Raw genomic sequence first — 19,881 nt, 5'->3', positions numbered from 1 at the left:
ATGACTTACAAAGTTACAAAAATTAACTGTACAAAGAATGATAGCCTAGCTAGCTAAAATCCTAAAACTTAGCAGCAGCAGCAGCGGCGGCGACGGCAAAACACACCATTTTTGCTTTTCAGAATGGTTTGCCAAAACTCCAGCTGTTAAAAGGGCAGCTAATTTCGACAAAGTCATTCCAAATCATTAACGATAGTAATGTCTCACCAGTGTCGTGGCTAGTGGTTACCAGGGTCTGCTAACATTCGGTTAGCTCCTAAGCTTAAACTTCATCGATCCCACATCGCCTGGAAAATTGCAGGTCTGTGCTTCAGCCAGTGCAACAATTCCTTCTGTAATGGAGTGTCGTACAATACGGAATCGAACATTGGACTGCCAAATACTTTGGGGGAGTCTTTGAATGACCATATTTTGTCTTTCGGCCACGGTCTTTGTGGCTGCTTCTCCTACAAGAAACAAACACATTGCAGATAATTAATAACCTCACAGCTTTAAAGCACTTAAATTTGAAACTTAGTCAAAACCTATTATAAAAATTTGAGACTCATGAATTGACCATCTAGCATAAAATTTAACCAAACAAAACTAGCTAGAAAGAAAAGAATGAAATTCTTACTTGGACGTCAATAGAAGAAAAATCAAACGAGGACCCAAATTATGACTTACCATCCTAGCCACCACGAATTTCAGCGTCTTTGGGCCATAAACAAGATGCTGTTTTGGTGGCTTCTGAATCTTGGCATAGAAGGAACTGACTTCGGGCAATGACAAACAGCCCCGGCTAGCTCTAGCCAAGGTACAATCGGGATCAGCATATTGCTGGTTGTACCAAAAGATAAGCTGACCCAAACAATAGTTTTCACCATATGACTTGCTGTACTCATGAAGACCTCCCCCAAGCTTTGCTGCACACTCGGGACCCAAATCAAGTGGACTTATATAAACAGGAGGAGATGTTACACTTTTGTATTCCTGCACATTCAATTATTAAGTTAACGAATAATGAATGGTATGTCTTATGTTGGAAGATTCTGTAGTTGTACTGATGCTCACCCTAATACTGAAGAAGCACTTTGTGTGAGCATATATATGGATCAAATCAGCTGCAGCATCATGCCTACTCTTGTATGTACATGGAAGATTTCGCACCTCATCACGCAACCTTCAGAAGAAAAAAAATTGTTATTTAAACTATACCAGGTGACAGCGAACAATTCAAATGAAAATCAGATATAAGAAAAGAAACTCAATCTTACCATAATAAAGATTTCTGCAATTCTCTCTGAAGGTCATCGGAATCCGATGGATCGTGATCGTGGATTCTTAATTTAAGATCGTTTAACACGTCCTCTTCCAGATAGGGGGCCATGCACTGAAGAAGTTCTTCCACAAGTGATCCCTCTCCTTTCCAAATGTAGGAAACAGCTGCTTCAGGACTGAGCTTCTCCAATGGTGGTGGAGCTTCCTTTGGGTCGCCAAACACACATCTCATAACATATCTCACCTGCAAATATTGCATTCAAGCAGAAAAAACCATGATGTATAGAGAGTAAGGGTGAAATACATAAAATGTCGAAGGTAATAGAAATTATCCCGTTAAGTTATTTTACAAACTTAAAGCTACCACTCTTAGACAAGAATCCTACACTCGACCAGGTTTATCAGAAAGCCATAACAGGTTTGCATCATTTATACTACAACATGTGGATAACTCGGCGATCAGAAAAAATAGATTTCAAACACGAATCAATAGATACTAACCTTGTCAAGAGTAACAGCCAAATTCTGAAGCCTTTGATTGTAGACACCCTCAGCCTAAGTCAAAAAGTGATCAATGACCTGAGTAATTTCAAGTACAACATATACAAGAGCATGCACACAAGCACAAGCATACGAAGATAGTTAGTCGGTGAGAAATATTCACCTGAACCTCAGCATCACTTTTCTCAACTTCAAGACATATCTCCGAAAAATATTTTCTTTTTTCCTCCAGATTATGCTTCAGGATTTCCTCAGGAAGCTTTGTGCGCTCAAAATTTATGAACCTCACCTGATCCACATTGAATGTGCCAAACAGAAGTGCGTCAAAAAAAAAATACGACCACAAAGATTAGTTGTGAACAATACACCTGCAGCAATCATACCAGTCGAGCGGCATAAGCAACCATCCAATCAGGTAAACCACCAAGCAAACAACTTCCCAAACCGGCTCTTCCCAAGTCGAGATAATCTTCTTCAGATACAGAATTCAACTCACAAGCTTCTAGCATTAGCTGATGTCTATCAAGAATTCCATGCCAGTCCTTCAGTACCTGATGGAAAATATATAAATTGTTAGTCCATTGGATAATAAAATACGAATATCAACAAGAACTACTAGACATCTATCTTTCTCCTATTCCAACAGAATATCTAGTTTACCAGCCAAAAAAATTATAATCATTCGTACCTTTAGGAAAGCCCCTTCACCAGTCAGATTCAAGTAGCTTCCGCGACAAACTTGGCTGCCACACAAGCAAACAGAAGCTTCATATTCTTCCTTACTCTGCACCATTCAAAGCCACCAGAGAAGATGTGAGCTTATACTTTAAAAAGAAAAGGAAGTGATTTTATGAGATCTTTTCAAGGTCTAAAAAAACACAGCAGGAGAAGAAGTGTGCACCTCCGTGACTGAATTGTAATCAAAAGTAACCTCCTCGCCATATTGTATTTCACGTACAGAATATACACCAATTTGATATTGACCATTTACAGCTGTCACCCTGCACTCAAGATTTGAGATAAAAATGTTAAATTAATAGGTTCCAGACATTCTTGTTGGAAGTGAAAAGCTGTTGATTGACAATGGGATCGAAAATTCTCTAGCACACAAGACAGCATCCACTAGAGAGAAATTAAGATCAAGTTGCTAAATCGATTTATCGAAGAGAAAATACCAAAAAAAAAATGGCATTTTGGGGGATTCTACAGATTATAATGCCAAAATTATTAAAGTTATATTAAATACTCAGAATAAAAGTTCTGCTGAAAGAAATTTTTTTTCACATCCCAGATAATGTCATCTTCACACTCAATCTGCTGAATGTATGAATCAGACCCAGAAAAACAAATTTTTTCACAATATTGACAATTAAAATGATTATCACACAGCAGCCAGAACTGCCAGTTGAAAATAGGAAAATATCAGAACTTACTTAGCCTCACAGTTGGGCCGGCATGAGTGACAAATTCGGCTTGCATAGTTTGCCTTGTGCATTGCATCTACGACAACTAAATCATAACCCTCAGCATCACCCTACCATATGATAAAGATCAAATGTCAAGTCCAATTTGAAGTAGCAAAAACTAACAGAACAAAAACACTGCTATGTGAAAGGTACCTTAGGCCTCTCAAGATAAATGTTGTAAAATTCCGGAGCAGGATCGTTACTATTTTTCTGCAAAGATCTAATCCCATCTTGCTTCTCAAACCATTTCCAAACAGGATAAACCTACAAAAACAAAAGGTCTCAGTAAACCACACTTTGGACACATAATTCTACACTCTACAGCAACAAGATCAGCTAACCCATATAAGAATATACAAATATATTGTCATATCCTACAATATTTATGGGAAGTGGAAAGAGAGGCCGATCTCTAAGGTAGAATAGCCATGTTGAGTGGTGAAAATAAACTAACTTATAGCAGCGCTATATCATGTCGTACCATCTCAAAATATGAATGCTACGCATTCAAACATTCTATTTAACAGTTGGTGGAACAATTTACACCACAAAAGATACCATGTCCCCTTGATAATATAAAACATCAAAAAGAATAATAACACACCCAACATAATATACTATACTGTTGTTTCAAATTTAAATTTATACCTCTCCCAGAAACTCCACGACAAAATCATCTTCACCAAAACCGCCTCTTTTGTTGCAAACAACACAAGACCCTGATCAACGAGGAGGGAGAAACATCAAAACGAGTAAAAAAGGTAAAGTAGTGTCAGTATCAGTATCATTTTAAAAACATAACCAAATTGAGCTTGTAATATAAGTAATATCAAATCTTACTTTCCGATAAGCAACATAATTGTCATCTGGACGACTATCTATAGCCTTGAGGATAGCCCGGCACATCTTCATTGTTCGTATATCACACTCATCATCAGCTTCTCTTTCAATTTCTTCTACTACAGGCTGCAGGGGATACTTCATTGGTGTATTCCCACTACCAGTGAAGTGCCTAACTTGCTTATTCAAGAAGCAAAGGAGCTTATCTTCTATGAACAACTGCTTCTCCACCAGAGTCCAATTTAATTCTTCAGGCATAGAATCGAGAAGAAGATTGTGAGTGTAGGGATCAATTCCATAAACTTCTTGTTCGATAACTTCCTCTCCAAGAAGTTTTCTAGATTTATAGTCCTTTACTTCGGGTAGTTCCATATCCTCAGTCCCATTTTTCTGTGCGTTTAATTTCTCCGCGTAGTCCTCAGGTAAAGAAACTCGCATCTTTCGCTGTACCTCTTCGTCATCGGCTACAACAACGTAATGATCTATAACTTCATATTTTCTGGTAACAGGAGGAACCAGGCTAGCTTTTGTCATGCGAGCACCCCATTCACGTTCTTCCGTCATGGACGCAAAACCATCATGTCCAGCAAAATATCCATCACCTCTTGAATTCCCTGACTGACTTCTCGGGATTTCCAAGTCACTTTCTGTCTCCGAATCAGTAGTCTCACCGCTGTCATGCTTCCCATCTTCAGAAGATCTATCAAGTTCATCAGATGTTTCACTTCCCGAGTCCATGGATTTTCTGTTTAATTTTAATAATCGCTTTCGAATTTCCCGATCAGATACACATTCTCCATAATCAAGGCCCACATATGCAAAGCCATTACTCCTAGTCATGGATTTCCTTTCAGAGATTTTACCAAACCTTTTCTTATACTTCAAGCCAGTGAAGTCATCTTTCCACGACTTAAACATCTCCTCTCTTTCGTGATAAGAAGCCCTAGACCCTTCTTCCAAAAGTGTTGCAAGGTGGATGAATAATGTAATTATGCGATTCATATCCCCCACACTGGCCCGATTCTTAGATCTGCATTTGCAAAGTAAGCATAAATTAAAATTTATAACAGTGGGAGAGAAGTGAGGGATATATATAGAGAGAGAGAGAGGGAGAGAGAGGAGAGAGGGAGGGAGGGAGGGAGGGAGAGAGATAGATTACTTGATTGCATCCCTACACATTCGACTGATATCCTCCTTCACGGAGTTCAATCCATGGCCAATATAGAAACCACTTTTCATTCTCTGTTCAATTTCTGCAACCTGATAAAGACAGTGTACAGACTTTTAAACGATTGTAACCAACACTTGATAATCAGAAAGAAAGTAACAAATAAATACATCAGCACCTTGGGCACAAAAAATTCAAAAGTATTCTGCTTCATGATGTCCTTCAGGCTTGAAGCAAGAAATTCCTCCATCCTCTTATATCCATTTTCAGATTTCTTTATTGCCCACCTCCTCATTCGGGCATCTCGAGATAGAATCGAAGAAGACTTCCTTGCATCAAAAAGTTTTGAGCGTTTGTATAAGCTCCGGCGGAATGCTTGATTTGCTGAGTCTCTCTTATCTACATTATCAAAGTAATCCTTCAGTGCACCAAAATCATCTGCATCATTTCCCTGGCCTGTAGATTTAGATAATAATGATGATTTATCATTTATCAGCTTTAAACTTCTTATTTTAGAATATGAATCCTCAGAGATCTTTGGAGCACGCAAACTTCGGTCCTTGAGCCAATTCACATTAGGATGCTTGAGGGTCAACTCCCCAAATTGGCTGCATCCTCGAACATCAATGGTAGATATACATGGAAAGGAATGCAGAATCTCCTCAAGCATGCCGGACGTAATGTTTGTGCAACCGAACAATACCATGGAAGTTATTCTTTCTTTGTTATAACAACCATTCTGCAAAAAGAAAATAATACTGAAACTTACTGAAGGTTATTAAAAAAAAAAAGAAAAAGAAGAAGAAGAAGAATACAAGGTATTTAGAGCCAATTTGAACATATCGGAAAACATACCATGATATTCCACATAAAAGAATCAGAGCATTTGGGTCCTACAGATGACAAGTCAACTTGTCTTGAAATACCCTGATAAAACCTCACAGCAGCTCCCCAGTGTCTGCAAGTTAAAGAAGCAAACACAAGCGACTGCAAGTCTGATCTTAAAAAGTGAAACACTCGTGCCAGCATTTGACCATCCAATAATCCCCAGTTTCCCATCTCAAATTCAGGAGATGCATTATGCTGCGGATGGAAAATAGAATCAGCAGACAAATCCTCAAAAGTTAATTCATCCTTGTATGATGCTGGCGCTTCTTCTGTTTCATATTCTTCTTCACTTTCATCTACCAGCAATCGAGCTCTCTTGGCAGCACGTGGATCGCCTTCTGCAGCCCCAAAACAATAACATTAGAATAACAGACTATAAAATTCAAAAACAAAACATAGAATGAACAACATCCTTCATGAATTGTGGACGTAATAGACAAACCCAGAAAGAGTGCACATCAAATCCGAGAGAATAGATGTTTGCTAGAGAAATAAAAATAACTAAGCCATGACAATTCCAATTCACAAGATAACGATATCCCATACACAGTATAATTCTCAAATTTGAACCAGTAAACACACAAATACAGAATGCATAATGTATTCAAGAAACGCAACAAATAAGTAATTATTATCTTTACCAAACAAGAAAAGCAGGGCTTTAGATTTGACTTACTAAAAATTTGCTTCTCTATTTCTTTCTTTGGCTGTCTCGCATTGATCCATGGATCCAGTACCTCATTTATGGCCACCGCGAATTCCCGACTTTTGAAAGACTTCATGACCAATTCATGCAGCTTTCCACGGGTAAAACCAATGAATTGTGGGTGCAGGCTGTGAAATGAACTAGAAGTCTTGTTGCTATCAATGAGAGTAGCAGCATGTGCTTGTGAAAGAATCCCAGACGAATCACCACTTGGTGCACTTGTTTGGAGTTCAGTTTTGCTGGCAGCTTCAGATGTCTCTGCAGCAGATGTAATCGGAACCCACACCTGATCATGTTTTCTGAAAACACTGCTCCACTTTTGGATAACACCTCGATCCACCAAGACTTGTAGCTCATCGAATGCAAAAGGCCCCTTTTCACGCCCAGAACCATCAAGGTAATACCAGTGACCCAAATGCAATTGTAAGTCAGTGGCAGAGCAAAGACGGTCTTTAGGGGGGTTGATTGACTCAATGTGCCTCCAAGAACCTATTGAGTTTTGGTCGTAAGTGACATTTGATTGGGAATCACGCTCTGCTGAAGATCGCTTGATATCACCGGGTGTAGAGTATGGCCGCGTAGACTTTGATGGGTACCTCTCCTTTCCTCTAACTTTTGATCTAGGTTCAGAAACAAATGACCCAGTGTCCTTAACCACACATGCATTTATTCTGACTACGGAAAGCATGGTTCCCTTCACTCCCTTCACTACAGCAGGTTTAATAGGCTGACCTAATCTGTTTACACCACTGCAATCACTTTGATCTTCTGAAGAAGAAAAGGCCCAGGGAGGAAGTTCAAGTTTTCTGCTGTGAGATGGATGATATAGATCATCCTTTCGATGCCACCTAGGATCTTCACAACCAGACTTTGGCATCAAGCACAACGGAAAACTATCATTTAGAACAAGTTTCTTTTTAGAAGGTCGGTCTTGGGTGGCTTCATCATTCCTCATCCAATCCCCACCCTTGCATGACCAAAGACCAGAAAACCAATCCACAGAGTCGCAACGCATGAAGCCATAATCCTTGTCAAGGTACTCAGCAGCTTCTGCTGACTTGACAACAATACTACTTGGTAACTCTTGAGATTTGTTCTCTTCTTGTTCCCCACTGCAAGCTAGATGCCAAATGAAACCTGTACACAAGCATCACAATATTCATCATAAGATGCACATCACATCCATGTAAGAAGATTCGTTGAAATTCCAGAGAAAAATAAATAACACGTCAGCATGACATCACATGTGACTTGGATGCTCCATGGTACAATTCTAACTACTTAGTTTCATGCTTCTAACATTCAGTCATTTCTTTAACTACAGCGACTCTGTATATAAAACAAAAATTGATAGGAGATGATAAATCTTCAAATAGAATATGAGGTCCCAACTCCCAAGAGGCATAAACTAAAAGTAGCATGAAAAAAGGTATGCTATGAAACTTCCTACCATAGAGTGTACCAGAAAGATGAAACCATAAAAGGTGCATCACAAACTCCCTACCAATTACCTAAGTGCATAACAAGGACATTTCAAGATTCCAAATTGAAAAGGCTATTTTGTTACCATGTAGGCCCCCCAGAGCTCGAGCGTCATCAAGGGACAGAAAGACCCAACTTTAAAATAGCAAATGGTCGAAATAGTTCCAATTAATGTATTAACCATATAAAATGTAAAGGGACAAAACAATTCCCATTAATATATAAACAATTAAATGTACCTTCAGAGTCTGAGTAACCCTCGCACAGAGAATGATCAAAACTCATTTGCAATGCCTCTGTAAAGAAGAAAAAAGTTGCGAAAACCATGAGAAGTTGAAAAAGCCATGAAGAAGACAGAACTCTCCACAGAACAATAGTGAGGAGTGATACAGAAAGAAAATAAAGTGCTAAGGTTAAAGCTTCAAGGAAATATTTAAACAATGTAGTACCTGAAAGGGTGTCCAGCTCTTTGCCAGGAATAACTGGGTGGCCCTCTAAAAGATTCCCAACCCTTTTGTCAATGTGGAGGTCTTTTAAAGGCTCAGATGAATTTTTACCGTCATCTGGACAGCAAACTTCCTGTGAGAAGGTGTTATTTGCTTCCTCACCACATTTCCTGGTATCTCCAGAATCAACCAAAAGATTGCCAGGAGCATCAGGGGGGCTCACAAGCTGCGTAATGGTGTCCGACACAATGGATTGGAAATTCCCAGTCACCAAAGGTGAAGCTGCATTTTCAACTGTTACCCATCTATCACTATCCAAGTGCTTGATGAAGTGATCAGATGCAAGAAACCCTTCTTCTACAAGAGCCTTAATCTCACATAATTTTGACGGCCCACATTCCAGACCAAAATAATCAAGGTAGCCCCATTTCCCTATGGAAGAATTTGCCAAGATGGGAACATGAGGCGGCGTGTCGCAAATATCCATGTCTTCCTCCATAGAAGCAGCTCTTCAGTATTTGCCCCCTCAGCATGAGGAGCTTCTTCGCATTTCACAACTATACTTTGAGGCGGCTCATCTTTTGTGAGACTCGCTGTTGTCATTTTTCTCGGCCAAAATATCATGCACGTCGCTCTTCTCCTGGGATTCTTTTGATGATAAATTAGAGTCTCTGTCATTGGGACCCCTCTGATTGAACTTATTCTCTTGCCCTTTGATGTCAGACCGAGAGTTACGATTCTCACTAGATCCACTTCTCTGACTTGTTTCTTTGGAATGACTGCCCTTACTCCGATCAAATAAGGACCGCTCAAAATAACTTGGTGTCCGATCCCTGCGATCAAGTGGACGAACTCGATCTTGTGGGGACAGCTCAGCAGAAAGAGGACTCCGATTTCTGTGATCATAGTGACGACTACGGTCATATGGGGACTTCTCACGAACATGTGGAGATCGATCTGGTGCATATGGTGAACGCTCCGCTGAAAAAGGACTATGGTTTTTGTGATCACTATAGCGGCCACGGTCGTAAGGGGACTTTTCACGAATATGTGGTGATCTCTCCCGTGCATAGGGTGATCTTTCACGACAAGCAGGACCCCAATCCCTGTGATCATAGTATCTAGGTCGTGGGGACCGCTCAGAATGACTTGGGCTACGCACATGCCTGTCATAAACTACTTTGGAAGACAAAGAAGATTCATGATACCTGGGAGCATACTTGTCAGATAATGATCGTGAAGAAGAATTCTTGTAGAACCTGTCCCAGAATGGCACGAATAATGCTCTGAATGAGCAGAACGATTATTATCATCAGAAAGCCTCCTACTTTTGGAAATAGCATAATCCCCAAAATCTCCATAATGTTTTCGCTCGTTGCTATCTGAATCAGTACCATGCCGCTTCAAACGGTTGCCAGAATTGTACTCTTTTCCACAGCTTTTTCCATTGCTGTACTCATTCTTACCATATGAATTTTCATGATCATTGATTTTAGAGCTGATTCTTACAGCTCTGTCTTGTCCACTCTCCCACCTATTGCTTGGATTAAAATCCCTTTTGTGATAAAAGTCATCACTTGGATATTTTCGGGAAGGTGGTGTATATTCATAGTCAAATTTCCAACTTTTTCCCCTACCAGCATCGTACCTCCGTGGCTTACTGTAATTGTAGTTGTCCTTATGGTCCCAGCGACCTGGAATGATTTCGCCCTTCTCAGTTTCGCCTCGGCCATCCCTCCAAAATCCAAACTCCCCTTTCTCAGTTTCACTTCTCCTGAACTTTTCACCGTCATCTCTCCAAGACCCAAATTCACCTTTCTCAGCATAGCCTCTTCTATATTTATCATGAAACATACCAACGTTCTCTACGTCCCCTTTTCTCCAATTTGAAGAAGCATCTTTTACCTTCTCCCCTTCCCATTTCTTGATGTCTTCGCCAGGAACCTCTCCTTTCTCTACTTCATCTTCTAAAATCTCTGTCTTCTCCAGTGAGCTCTTTTTGCAGTTCTCTTCAACAATCTCTCCCTTCTCACTTTCGAATTTCTGCAACTTGTCACTCCCAGTGTCTGCATTCTCTGGCCACTTCAAAGTCCCTAATTCACCCTCTTCCACTTCTTCCTTTGGAGGAGTTGCTTTCGGAGCTGATGCCGGAACTTCTGCTGACGCCGGAACTGCTACCACCTTATCAGCACCACTATTCTGAACTTCATTACCAATCTTCTGAGCTCCAACTGCAGTCTTCTTCTTGACAGTTGAAATCACTCTCTTTTTCTTAACCAGTACTTTGACAATCTTCTTCTTTCGTACAGGCTGTTTCTTGGGTACCTCGGAACTGACCCCATTGTTACCGCTGCTGCTGATGTTGTTATTACTACTATTACCGTTGCTGTCGTTGATGCTGTTGTGATTAACGCTACTGCTAATGTCAATGCTTCCGTTTACACTGCTGCTGTTGTTGTTGTTGTTGTTGACCTTGCTGCTGCTATCGTTGTTATTACTGCTACTACTATTGTTTTCCCCTACGCAATGCTTCATGTCTGCTTTTCCTGCTGTTGCAACTGGAAATCTCTCCATAATATACTGTTGCACAGGCATGCAAGCGACACCTCCATCGCCCATGGAAATTCCAGCCTTCTTCCGTCTGTAGAAAAGTAAACCCTTAGCTATTGCCTCTTCCAGGGCTGTGGATGCTCATACTTCAATCCACGCTTTTCTTGTTACTCCGCTGCAATTCACACAAACCCTAATCACCACCACCAAAGAAAAGCTCACAATATTAGCTCCGGAAATCCAGTATAAGAGGTTTTCAACCGAAAACCACGCACGCGGTGCAAATTGAAGAACCCACGAATACAATTGAATTCACAGAAGATTGAAAGAAGAATTGGAGAACGAAACCATAAACTAGACAGAATTGAAAAAAGATAAAAGAAACCCAAACATTACCGAGAAAATTGAAGAGCTGAGAGTATAGATCGGCGCGATAAAAAAAGAATGGTCTTCTTCTCGAAGAACTGGAGATCGAATTAACCTTTCGTGTGTTTTTTTTTGGTCCGAAGACGAAAGCTTTCGTATTGATTTTCTGTGTAATTCTCCTTTTAATTTCGATTTTTTATGTTATGTTATATAACTCTCATTATCAATGGTTGAAGATTCTTCGAATTTACGTTTCCACCCATGAGCCACAATGCAGTTTGTGCGTGGAAGTAAAAGGGTATTATAGGTATTAGATAAGAAGGGCATTATAGAAATTGCAGTGGTGTTGTTCTTTTCTTCGTGTGCAGACATCCAGATCTAAAAAGGATGGCCGTTTGGCGCTACAAACTTTGAGCCAAATTTTATTTTGGAGCGCTGCCTTGCCATGGAGGAAGAGTTTCAAACTTATGGTTAGGTACTTATTATCATAGAGAAAAATTTCTTCAACACTATCAAAATTGGGGCCATTTGTTACAATAATTTGACCAAATATTTTTTGTCTAAATTTTTATTGATACATCATCATTCTATTATTTAAATATTAAATTATTGTATCAATAAAATATTAATATTCATTCTTTATAATTTATTATATATTATTATAAATATAAATATAAAAATAAAATAAATATGGTTTGTCGATATTGTTATTTATCCCGAATTTATATGTTCTTTTGGATCGATGTTGTTGTGTATCTCGAACTTACTAACTTTTTGGATATATATGTAATAAAATTTTTCTCATCCAATTCCGACGATTAAATCTTGTCGGTCATCGTAAATGCATAGTTGCCAAAAATCACAAACGTACGTGTCTCTCATCTTCAACAATCATATTATATAGTTAATTAAATTTGATAATTAACTCATGAATTTTTTTTATATATATAACTCATAAATTTATCAAATTGATATGTTGAAATTAATTGTATATATATGTAAGAATATTGTGTATGTAGTATTAATAAAATAATGTAAGAGAAATTTTTAGCCAAACTTCTTATAGGATGGCATGAAAGAGAAAATTTTAGACAAAATTATGCCACGTCAGCTGTTAAGATTTTTGATGTAATAAGAAAAATTTGTTGGGCTGTCCTACATGTCAATTCTTGGACACTATTGTGAATACTCTTAGGTCCCTAATTACTTTCTTGCCTTCTTTTTTATGGGTACAGTTAGGATCGAACATTGGATCGGCTCAAACCAAAAACTTTTCAGCCATTACAATCAATAATTACAGTCGAAGTTGAAATTTGTCGTGACATGACGTTATCTAATCGATGAGTTAACAATCGTTTTGATAGATTTATTGAAAATTGATATTTATCTGAGATGTTATGAAATATGAAATGATCGATAATTTTATCGATATCTAATGGCGAGGGAAGAGTATGCAAAGTGAGTTTCCGAATTTTGAGTAGGAATTAAATTTTGTTCCATTCATATTTAAATTCGTTTAAGGCTTTTATGTTCTTTGCCAACGTGGTTTCTTCATTCTTGTTTGCCATTTTCTAAACACTCTTGGTTCTTAGTTTTAGATACCTTAGGCTTAGGATATCGAAACTCTTTCTTTTCTTTTATTTTTTATAATGGATATTGAACCTTTTTTTTTTTTTTGATATTGAAACGTTGATCACTTTTCTCCATACACATTCATAGAACTCTTGGATTTGTTGATTCATCTATAATTACAATATCATCAATTTCACGATAGATATATACAAGTGTATTTATTTCTGCCCAAATAAGCCCAAATTGGAAACAAGCCCATAATTGAGGGGGGCTATCTCTATCCCTAAAGCAGATGACGCAGGGAAGGCTAATGACTAAAATGTAGGCAAGTGCATTTTTGGTGCCAAAATAAACTTTTGCGAGAGAATTTACTCTCTTTTTTTTTGAGAATAATTTACTTACAGTAGTGGTATTTGTATTTCATCATCAATTACATGTGCTATTTGCGTCATGTCTCTGTGTCACTTCGGAATGTTGAAAAGAGAATACTTGCAACAATAATCGTTCCCCTCATGATTTATGCTCCCAGATAATAAGTTATGTACTAAATTACAGGGTACAGTACTTTTGTGTTTTTTTTCAGCCGGAGGTGAATATGCAATAATCGGACCGGAAACGGCGTTTTCGGTCCAACTAATCGTGGTTAGGAAGATGATTAATTAGTTAAAACCGGTAATAAGATTTCCGGTTAAGTTTCTATATAAATATACCCACCGCATTACTTCTTCCGCATTATATTTTCTCTTCTTCTCTCATCAGTAAACGAGATTTTTTTTATAATTTATTTGTAATATTTATTTTATTATTTATTTATTTTATAAATATGTCTTCTTATTTAAATTTATACTGGAGGAGTTCTATACAATTCGTAGAAGGCAAGGTCGTGGTGGGTAGCCTTCCCGACGCAACGTATTTCATCGATGGTATTTTGAGCTACGATGATTTTTCTCAAGTAATGTGCGATTATGCCGGAATTCAAAGAGAACTGGTACAATTGAATCTTATTTATGTATACGCGGTTGATAACGGTGAAAAACAATGTATCGTAATCAATGATGATGCTACGCTATCATTGATGTATCAACACCATTCTTGGAGTCGTGACTTGTTCATCAGCTACAATCCGATTCATAATTCGGACCGGACATCCGATCCCACCCAGGGATACGTTGCGGCCCAGCAGAGATCACTGCTGCAGAGGCTCGGGAGTCGAGTATTCGGTAGCGTTAGACGACGCAGAGAGCGATCACCCGAGGTACCTCCGCCTGCTGTACCTCCTCCTCCGGCAGCAGCCGCTCGTCATTCCGTATCGGATTTTAGGGCTAGACCCTCTCGTCCGGCTGGATCCCTTCGCGGGGGACAGAGTAGTAGTAGACCTCGCGGAATACGGGGAAACGCCTCATCGTACGATGATTACATCGTCCCACCAGCAGGAGACTATCATGTGTTCAGCAACATGGATGGACCTAATGAGATAACAAACCGCCGCATTCCTAGTGCTGCAGAATTATACAATGGGGACCCTAATAATATAAAGCTGGGAACACATTTTTCTAACAAGGACGAGCTTCAAGGTGCGATAGCGATCTGGTCTACCAGGCGGGGAAGAGAATTTCGCACGACGAAGTCAGACCGGACAACATGGAAGATCCGGTATTATATGCAACTGGAAGATCCGGGCTTCGTTCAAGAGAGAATATCGCACGTGGCAAATTACTATGTGGTGTGACGAGCACAATTGTGAAGGAGCGGATAACGAACGTGAAGACAGGAATATTTCGCAAGCTCACGTTGCCCACGTCATAATGGGAAAGATTCGTGACCGTCCAAATTACTCAATCAAGGCCATAGTCGCCGACTGCGAAGCAGCATTCGGCTGTAAAATTGGGAGGAAAAAAGCTTCGGACGGTAAGCGAGTGGCAATGAACCATGTTTATGGAGACTGGGAGACAAATTTCCGCCAACTTCCCGGCTACATGAGAGCTCTTCAAAACTGTCACGATAGGACCGCAGTGCAGTGGAAGTTCAAGAAGGAGGACGGGATCGTGCATAGCGGTCGGAAGATTTTCAGGTACCAACGCATGTTTACCGAGCACAATACTAAGAATTTTACTCCGTATACTAATTATTGTTATTCATTCAGGTACGTATTTTGGCATTTCGGTGCCATGAGAACCACTTTTCTACACAGCCACCCTGTAGTTACTGTTGACGCAACGCATCTTCGTGGGGCGTACAAGGGTAAGGCGATTGTAGCGGTCGTGAAGACTGCCAACGACAGAGTCGTGCCGGTCCCGGCTACTGCGAAGCTCGATACCAAATTTCCAAACTGGGGAGTTCACAGGTGATGTTTACAACACTTTAATTGTAATTTCAAGTTCAAATTAATCCATTAATTAATTCTCGGTTCCGGACAGGTACTGTATGGAGCACATTCGTGCTAATTTTCTGTCAAGCGTTCCGAAGAAGAAAGGATTGTACGCCTTATCTTGGACAGTTGGTACCGAGTTGGATGAGGCTAAGTATGCGCATGCATGGGCAGATCTCACAGAATCGAGTCAGGCTGCAGCAAGGTACCTACAACGTATTCCCCTAGAGAAGTGGACATTGATCCTGGACGGATTCCACCGATGGGGAACAACCACCTCAAACGACGTGGAGAGTTATAATAACGTTCTGAGAGGCGACCGGTTCTTGCCCATCAGGGCGTTCATTTAGGCCACGCATGCGAAAGCCATGGCGATATTTACGGACGAACTATCGAAAATTGGGAGATACAGATATGCTCTTGCACCAAAACCTATGGAAAAGTTCGACGCAGACAGACTTCATTGCAGACGGTACGATGTCTCGTTATATCCAAATGCTCCCGGCCGTACGTTTAGAGTCACATCTCCGCCATTGCGTTTCGGAGTTGCAGGCAATGAGCATACGGTTCAATTTGATATGGGTTCGTGCACATGCTTACGTTGGAACACGTATAGGATACCTTGCTCTCATGCAATGGCAGTTGCCAAGGTACTCCACGCTCGTCCTCTCGACCTGGTCTATCGTTGCTACACAAGGGATGGTTGGAGATTACAGTTCAACGGTGTTTTCGGCCCTCTGCCAAATCATTGGCCCGAATCCGATTTTTGCTCCTACCAGACGACACTCGCATGGTTCATCATACCGGTCGTGGACGCAGAAGAATAAACAGACGACAGCGTGGCGCGAGGGACTACCTGAACATGACCGGTAGAAGACCCCGAGGGTGTAGTAATTGCAACGGCAGAGACCACGACAGAAAGAAATGCCGGTTCACTCATACACCGGCGGATAGGCTGCCGTTGAACATGTTGTACGACCCATACAGGCTTCATGGAAACGAGCCTGTCGGTGATGCTCACTACGATGACGATAGTGAAGATCTCGACTTCAATGATGACGACGACGACGAGGATGACGACGACGACGATGAGGATGACGACGACGATGAGGATGACGACGACGATGAAGATGATGATGATGTACAAGATGAACAGTAGGACTAGGATACATAGAATGTTTAATATTATTCTCAATAAAAAAACTACGTTCGCACGTTAACGTCTACATCATAAATAAAATAATAAGATAAGATTAGTCTACTACAATTCTATCTCATCCGGCGCCATAATATAACCAACTGCTCCTTCTCTTGGTCTGTCCGCGACCGATACGATCTTGTCGCTGCAGCTCTGTCTCTTCCGCAGATGGTTTGCCACGTTCAGTGGGGGCATCTCCTCCGACCCCTAAACTTATATCTATATCTCCACCCACTGGGTCAGGAGTCTGATGCGGCGGCTGGACGTCACCGAAAAAACCCGTGACGAAATCGTACTGCGTAGGTTCTGCAGTCGGCAGTGGACCTGTATCCGTCAAGGAGACTGAGAGCTGCTGAAACGGAGATGTGTGATCCGTCAGGTCATAGGTCGTGCATACCCCGCCGGTCAGTAGATCCGTGAAGCCCAAATCCGAAGTGCCAATATCATCGACATCCAATGGCTGTGACCCTGGCACTCGCGCATGACCACTTCCATGATGAGATGATGTGGAACGCCTAGATGAAGAACCACTGTGACGAGAGGATCCAACAGGACGAGAGGTACCAGCCCTAAAATCCGATACGGATTGACGGCCAGCTGCAGCCGGAGGAGGAGGTACAGCAGCCGGAGGAGGAGGTACCTCAGGTGATCGCCGTCTGCGTCGTCTACTGCTACCCAAGACCCGACTCCCGAGCCTCTGTAGCAGTGATCGCCGCTGGGGAGCAACGTAACCCTGGGTGGGATCGTCGTGGGAGACGCCCTGGCCTGTCGCCTCCATCAAATCCCGGATCCCTGACGAAATAACACCGAATCGCTGTGAACATTCGTGGTGATATTCGTTGATCATGTACTCGTCATGATAATCGTTGGCCTGATACAGAAATCGGCTCAACCCGTGGCTCTACAAACAAATACATCACAAACAATGAATCAATATAGTGCAGTAGTTAAACAGATCTTTGAACGAATGAAAGTACACAGACAGTGAGTTAATAAATAATACATAAACAACAATAAATCTTATTCACCAAGGCATTCACCGAATCCGTGTGGCCATGGTAACCACCTCTGCCTGGCTCACGACCGGGCTGTTGAACAAATCGTACGGTCTTGTCAACGTACCACCCTCCGTATAGCTCCACAACGGTCGGGTTAGTTGTATGCGGACCCTCAACGACCTGGTTGGCCCGATCGTGCCATTGATGGACGTGGTATTCATGAACACGTTCCCAGTCCACAACGTGGCATGATCTCTTCATCTTGTGCAACCTCTCAGTCCCCGTCTGATTTAGAGGAGCATCCGGCACATGTTGCAGGCGCCCGAACTGCCGCATGACTCTGTCGGGATAGTTGCCCTCCACAACATAGAAATAGTGGAGGTACGTCCTCGACATCCAAATGTCCTCGCCTTGACGGCATCCGGCCGGTAGACCGAGCATATGTTCGGCGTAGGGAGTCCACAGGAACTGAGACGAAATGACGAAAATAATTATTAGAAATAAATTTATATTTTGAAAAATAACATTCGAACAGGTTTAAAATACATGGGACGGAGTCATCATAGTCAATTGATCTCTGTACGCCACGAGGGAGTGGCTTGTAATGCTCGTCCTGGACAGAGGCCTCGTCCACCTGCGTGAATTAGAAGTTAGTAATTCGGGCATAAAATGTATGGTCGCAGGAACAAATAATTCATGTATTTAAATCAACGCGAACTTACTGTGCAGCAAGTGGGGAGTCCTCCGGCGCCACCTGTCCTCGACGAAACCTCGGCCGCACCTTAGTAATCCTCGTCCATGCCCATGACTGGACGAGTAGCCCGCAAATGTTCGAATATTGCTCTCCGGAGCGGGCCGAATCGCATAGTGCACGATACGTGTAGGAGAGCACGGCGCTGCCCCAGCTCAAACAACTGCATGCAGCTGGGTCCTCTAGGAGGCGAAGTATCATCAGATCGATCTTGTTCTGGCTACGATCGGGGAAAAAGCAACCAGCAAGCAAGAATACCAGGTGGCATCGCGCCCTCTGCAGCGCCTCCTGCAATGTAATAACTACGTGGTCGCGATGGCGCTCCAGGTGGGCCTTAATGCTAGAGAGTTTGATGCCGGTCTTGGAAGTCTTCGCCGGCACGAACCCCAACAGTGTCTGGAGATACCCGTCGATGTCGGCGGGATACGCCTCGGTACCGGTGACGGGCGTACCCTCGACCCTTAATCCTAGCAACACCTCCACGTCCTGCAGGGTGATGGAGGCCTCGCCTATGGATAGATGGAAGGTATAGGTCTCGGGCCTCCATCGTTCGGCGAGTGCGGTCAGAAGATGATGGTCATACGGCATGAATCCTATCTTCGAGACCAATCCGAAGCCCATCATCTCTATATATGCCATGACCTCTGGTATGCGATAGGCGTCGTCACGCATACACTCCCAGAAGAAAGCGTCCGCTCTCCTCACGATCATCGGACTGTCGTGCTCCTCCGGTGACGAATAAATGTCACGCGAACTGTGCTGCGGCTGAAACTATAGTACATCGGGCACGCTAGGTCCCTGCGCAATCCAGAAAGATCTGGCCGCCATAATCTGTAAAAAAATTAAAAAATAAAATAAGTTCTCTAAAATTAATCAACGTATCTTATAAATAAATAATTGGTTCCTGCGAAACATTTTATCTAAATTGGTTCCGAAAATTTTAACTGAATTTTTTTTTTAGTTTAAATAAGTGAGAATAAGAAATCGGTCCGGTTTGACTTAAAACCGGACATCCGGCTCACGGTCTGGCTTAAAATCGGAAATCCGGTTCACGGTCTGGCTTAAAATCGCTTCGGACAGATCGGTTTGACTTAAAACGACACGGTTTGACTTAAAACCGGATTTCCGGTTCACAGTTTTAATTAAAATCGGAAATCTGGTTCACGGTCTGGCCAAAAATCGGTCGGTTTGACTTAAAACGACTCTGTTTGACTTAAAACCGGAACCGGATTCCCGGTTTTAATTAAAATCGGAAATCCGGTTCCCGGTTTGGCTTAAAATAGGACTTAGAACGACACGGTTTGACTTAAAACCGGATTTC

At 41.5% G+C, this 19,881-nt stretch overlaps 2 protein-coding genes across 2 annotated transcripts; one reads left to right on the top strand and one right to left on the bottom strand.

Moving 5' to 3' along the window:
• Nucleotides 1-269: 269 nt before the first annotated feature.
• On the bottom strand, nucleotides 270-11,376 carry LOC139881043 (histone-lysine N-methyltransferase ATXR3-like). Its single transcript, XM_071865580.1, is given in 22 exon segments — nucleotides 270-446; nucleotides 667-972; nucleotides 1,054-1,162; nucleotides 1,257-1,504; nucleotides 1,762-1,815; nucleotides 1,925-2,050; nucleotides 2,145-2,312; nucleotides 2,450-2,545; nucleotides 2,663-2,762; nucleotides 3,195-3,295; nucleotides 3,381-3,491; nucleotides 3,876-3,948; nucleotides 4,069-5,097; nucleotides 5,227-5,327; nucleotides 5,414-5,974; nucleotides 6,091-6,458; nucleotides 6,800-7,966; nucleotides 8,551-8,607; nucleotides 8,761-9,261; nucleotides 9,264-9,339; nucleotides 9,341-10,023; nucleotides 10,026-11,376. Coding segments are annotated over 22 exon segments (7,563 nt in total).
• A 3,674-nt stretch (nucleotides 11,377-15,050) lies between these two features.
• LOC139881042 (uncharacterized) lies at nucleotides 15,051-15,963 on the top strand. The gene is made up of 3 exons (XM_071865579.1): nucleotides 15,051-15,316; nucleotides 15,389-15,589; nucleotides 15,663-15,963. Exons 1-3 carry the CDS (start codon nucleotides 15,051-15,053, stop codon nucleotides 15,961-15,963), a joined length of 768 nt encoding a protein of 255 aa, XP_071721680.1.
• The last annotated feature ends 3,918 nt before the right edge of the window (nucleotides 15,964-19,881 follow it).

The sequence above is a fragment of the Rutidosis leptorrhynchoides genome, unplaced genomic scaffold, assembly GCF_046630445.1.
Source record: "Rutidosis leptorrhynchoides isolate AG116_Rl617_1_P2 unplaced genomic scaffold, CSIRO_AGI_Rlap_v1 contig107, whole genome shotgun sequence".
NCBI lineage: Eukaryota > Viridiplantae > Streptophyta > Magnoliopsida > Asterales > Asteraceae > Rutidosis > Rutidosis leptorrhynchoides.
Note: the sequence above shows the minus strand (reverse complement) of the source record. Positions and strands in the feature narration are given on the sequence as shown.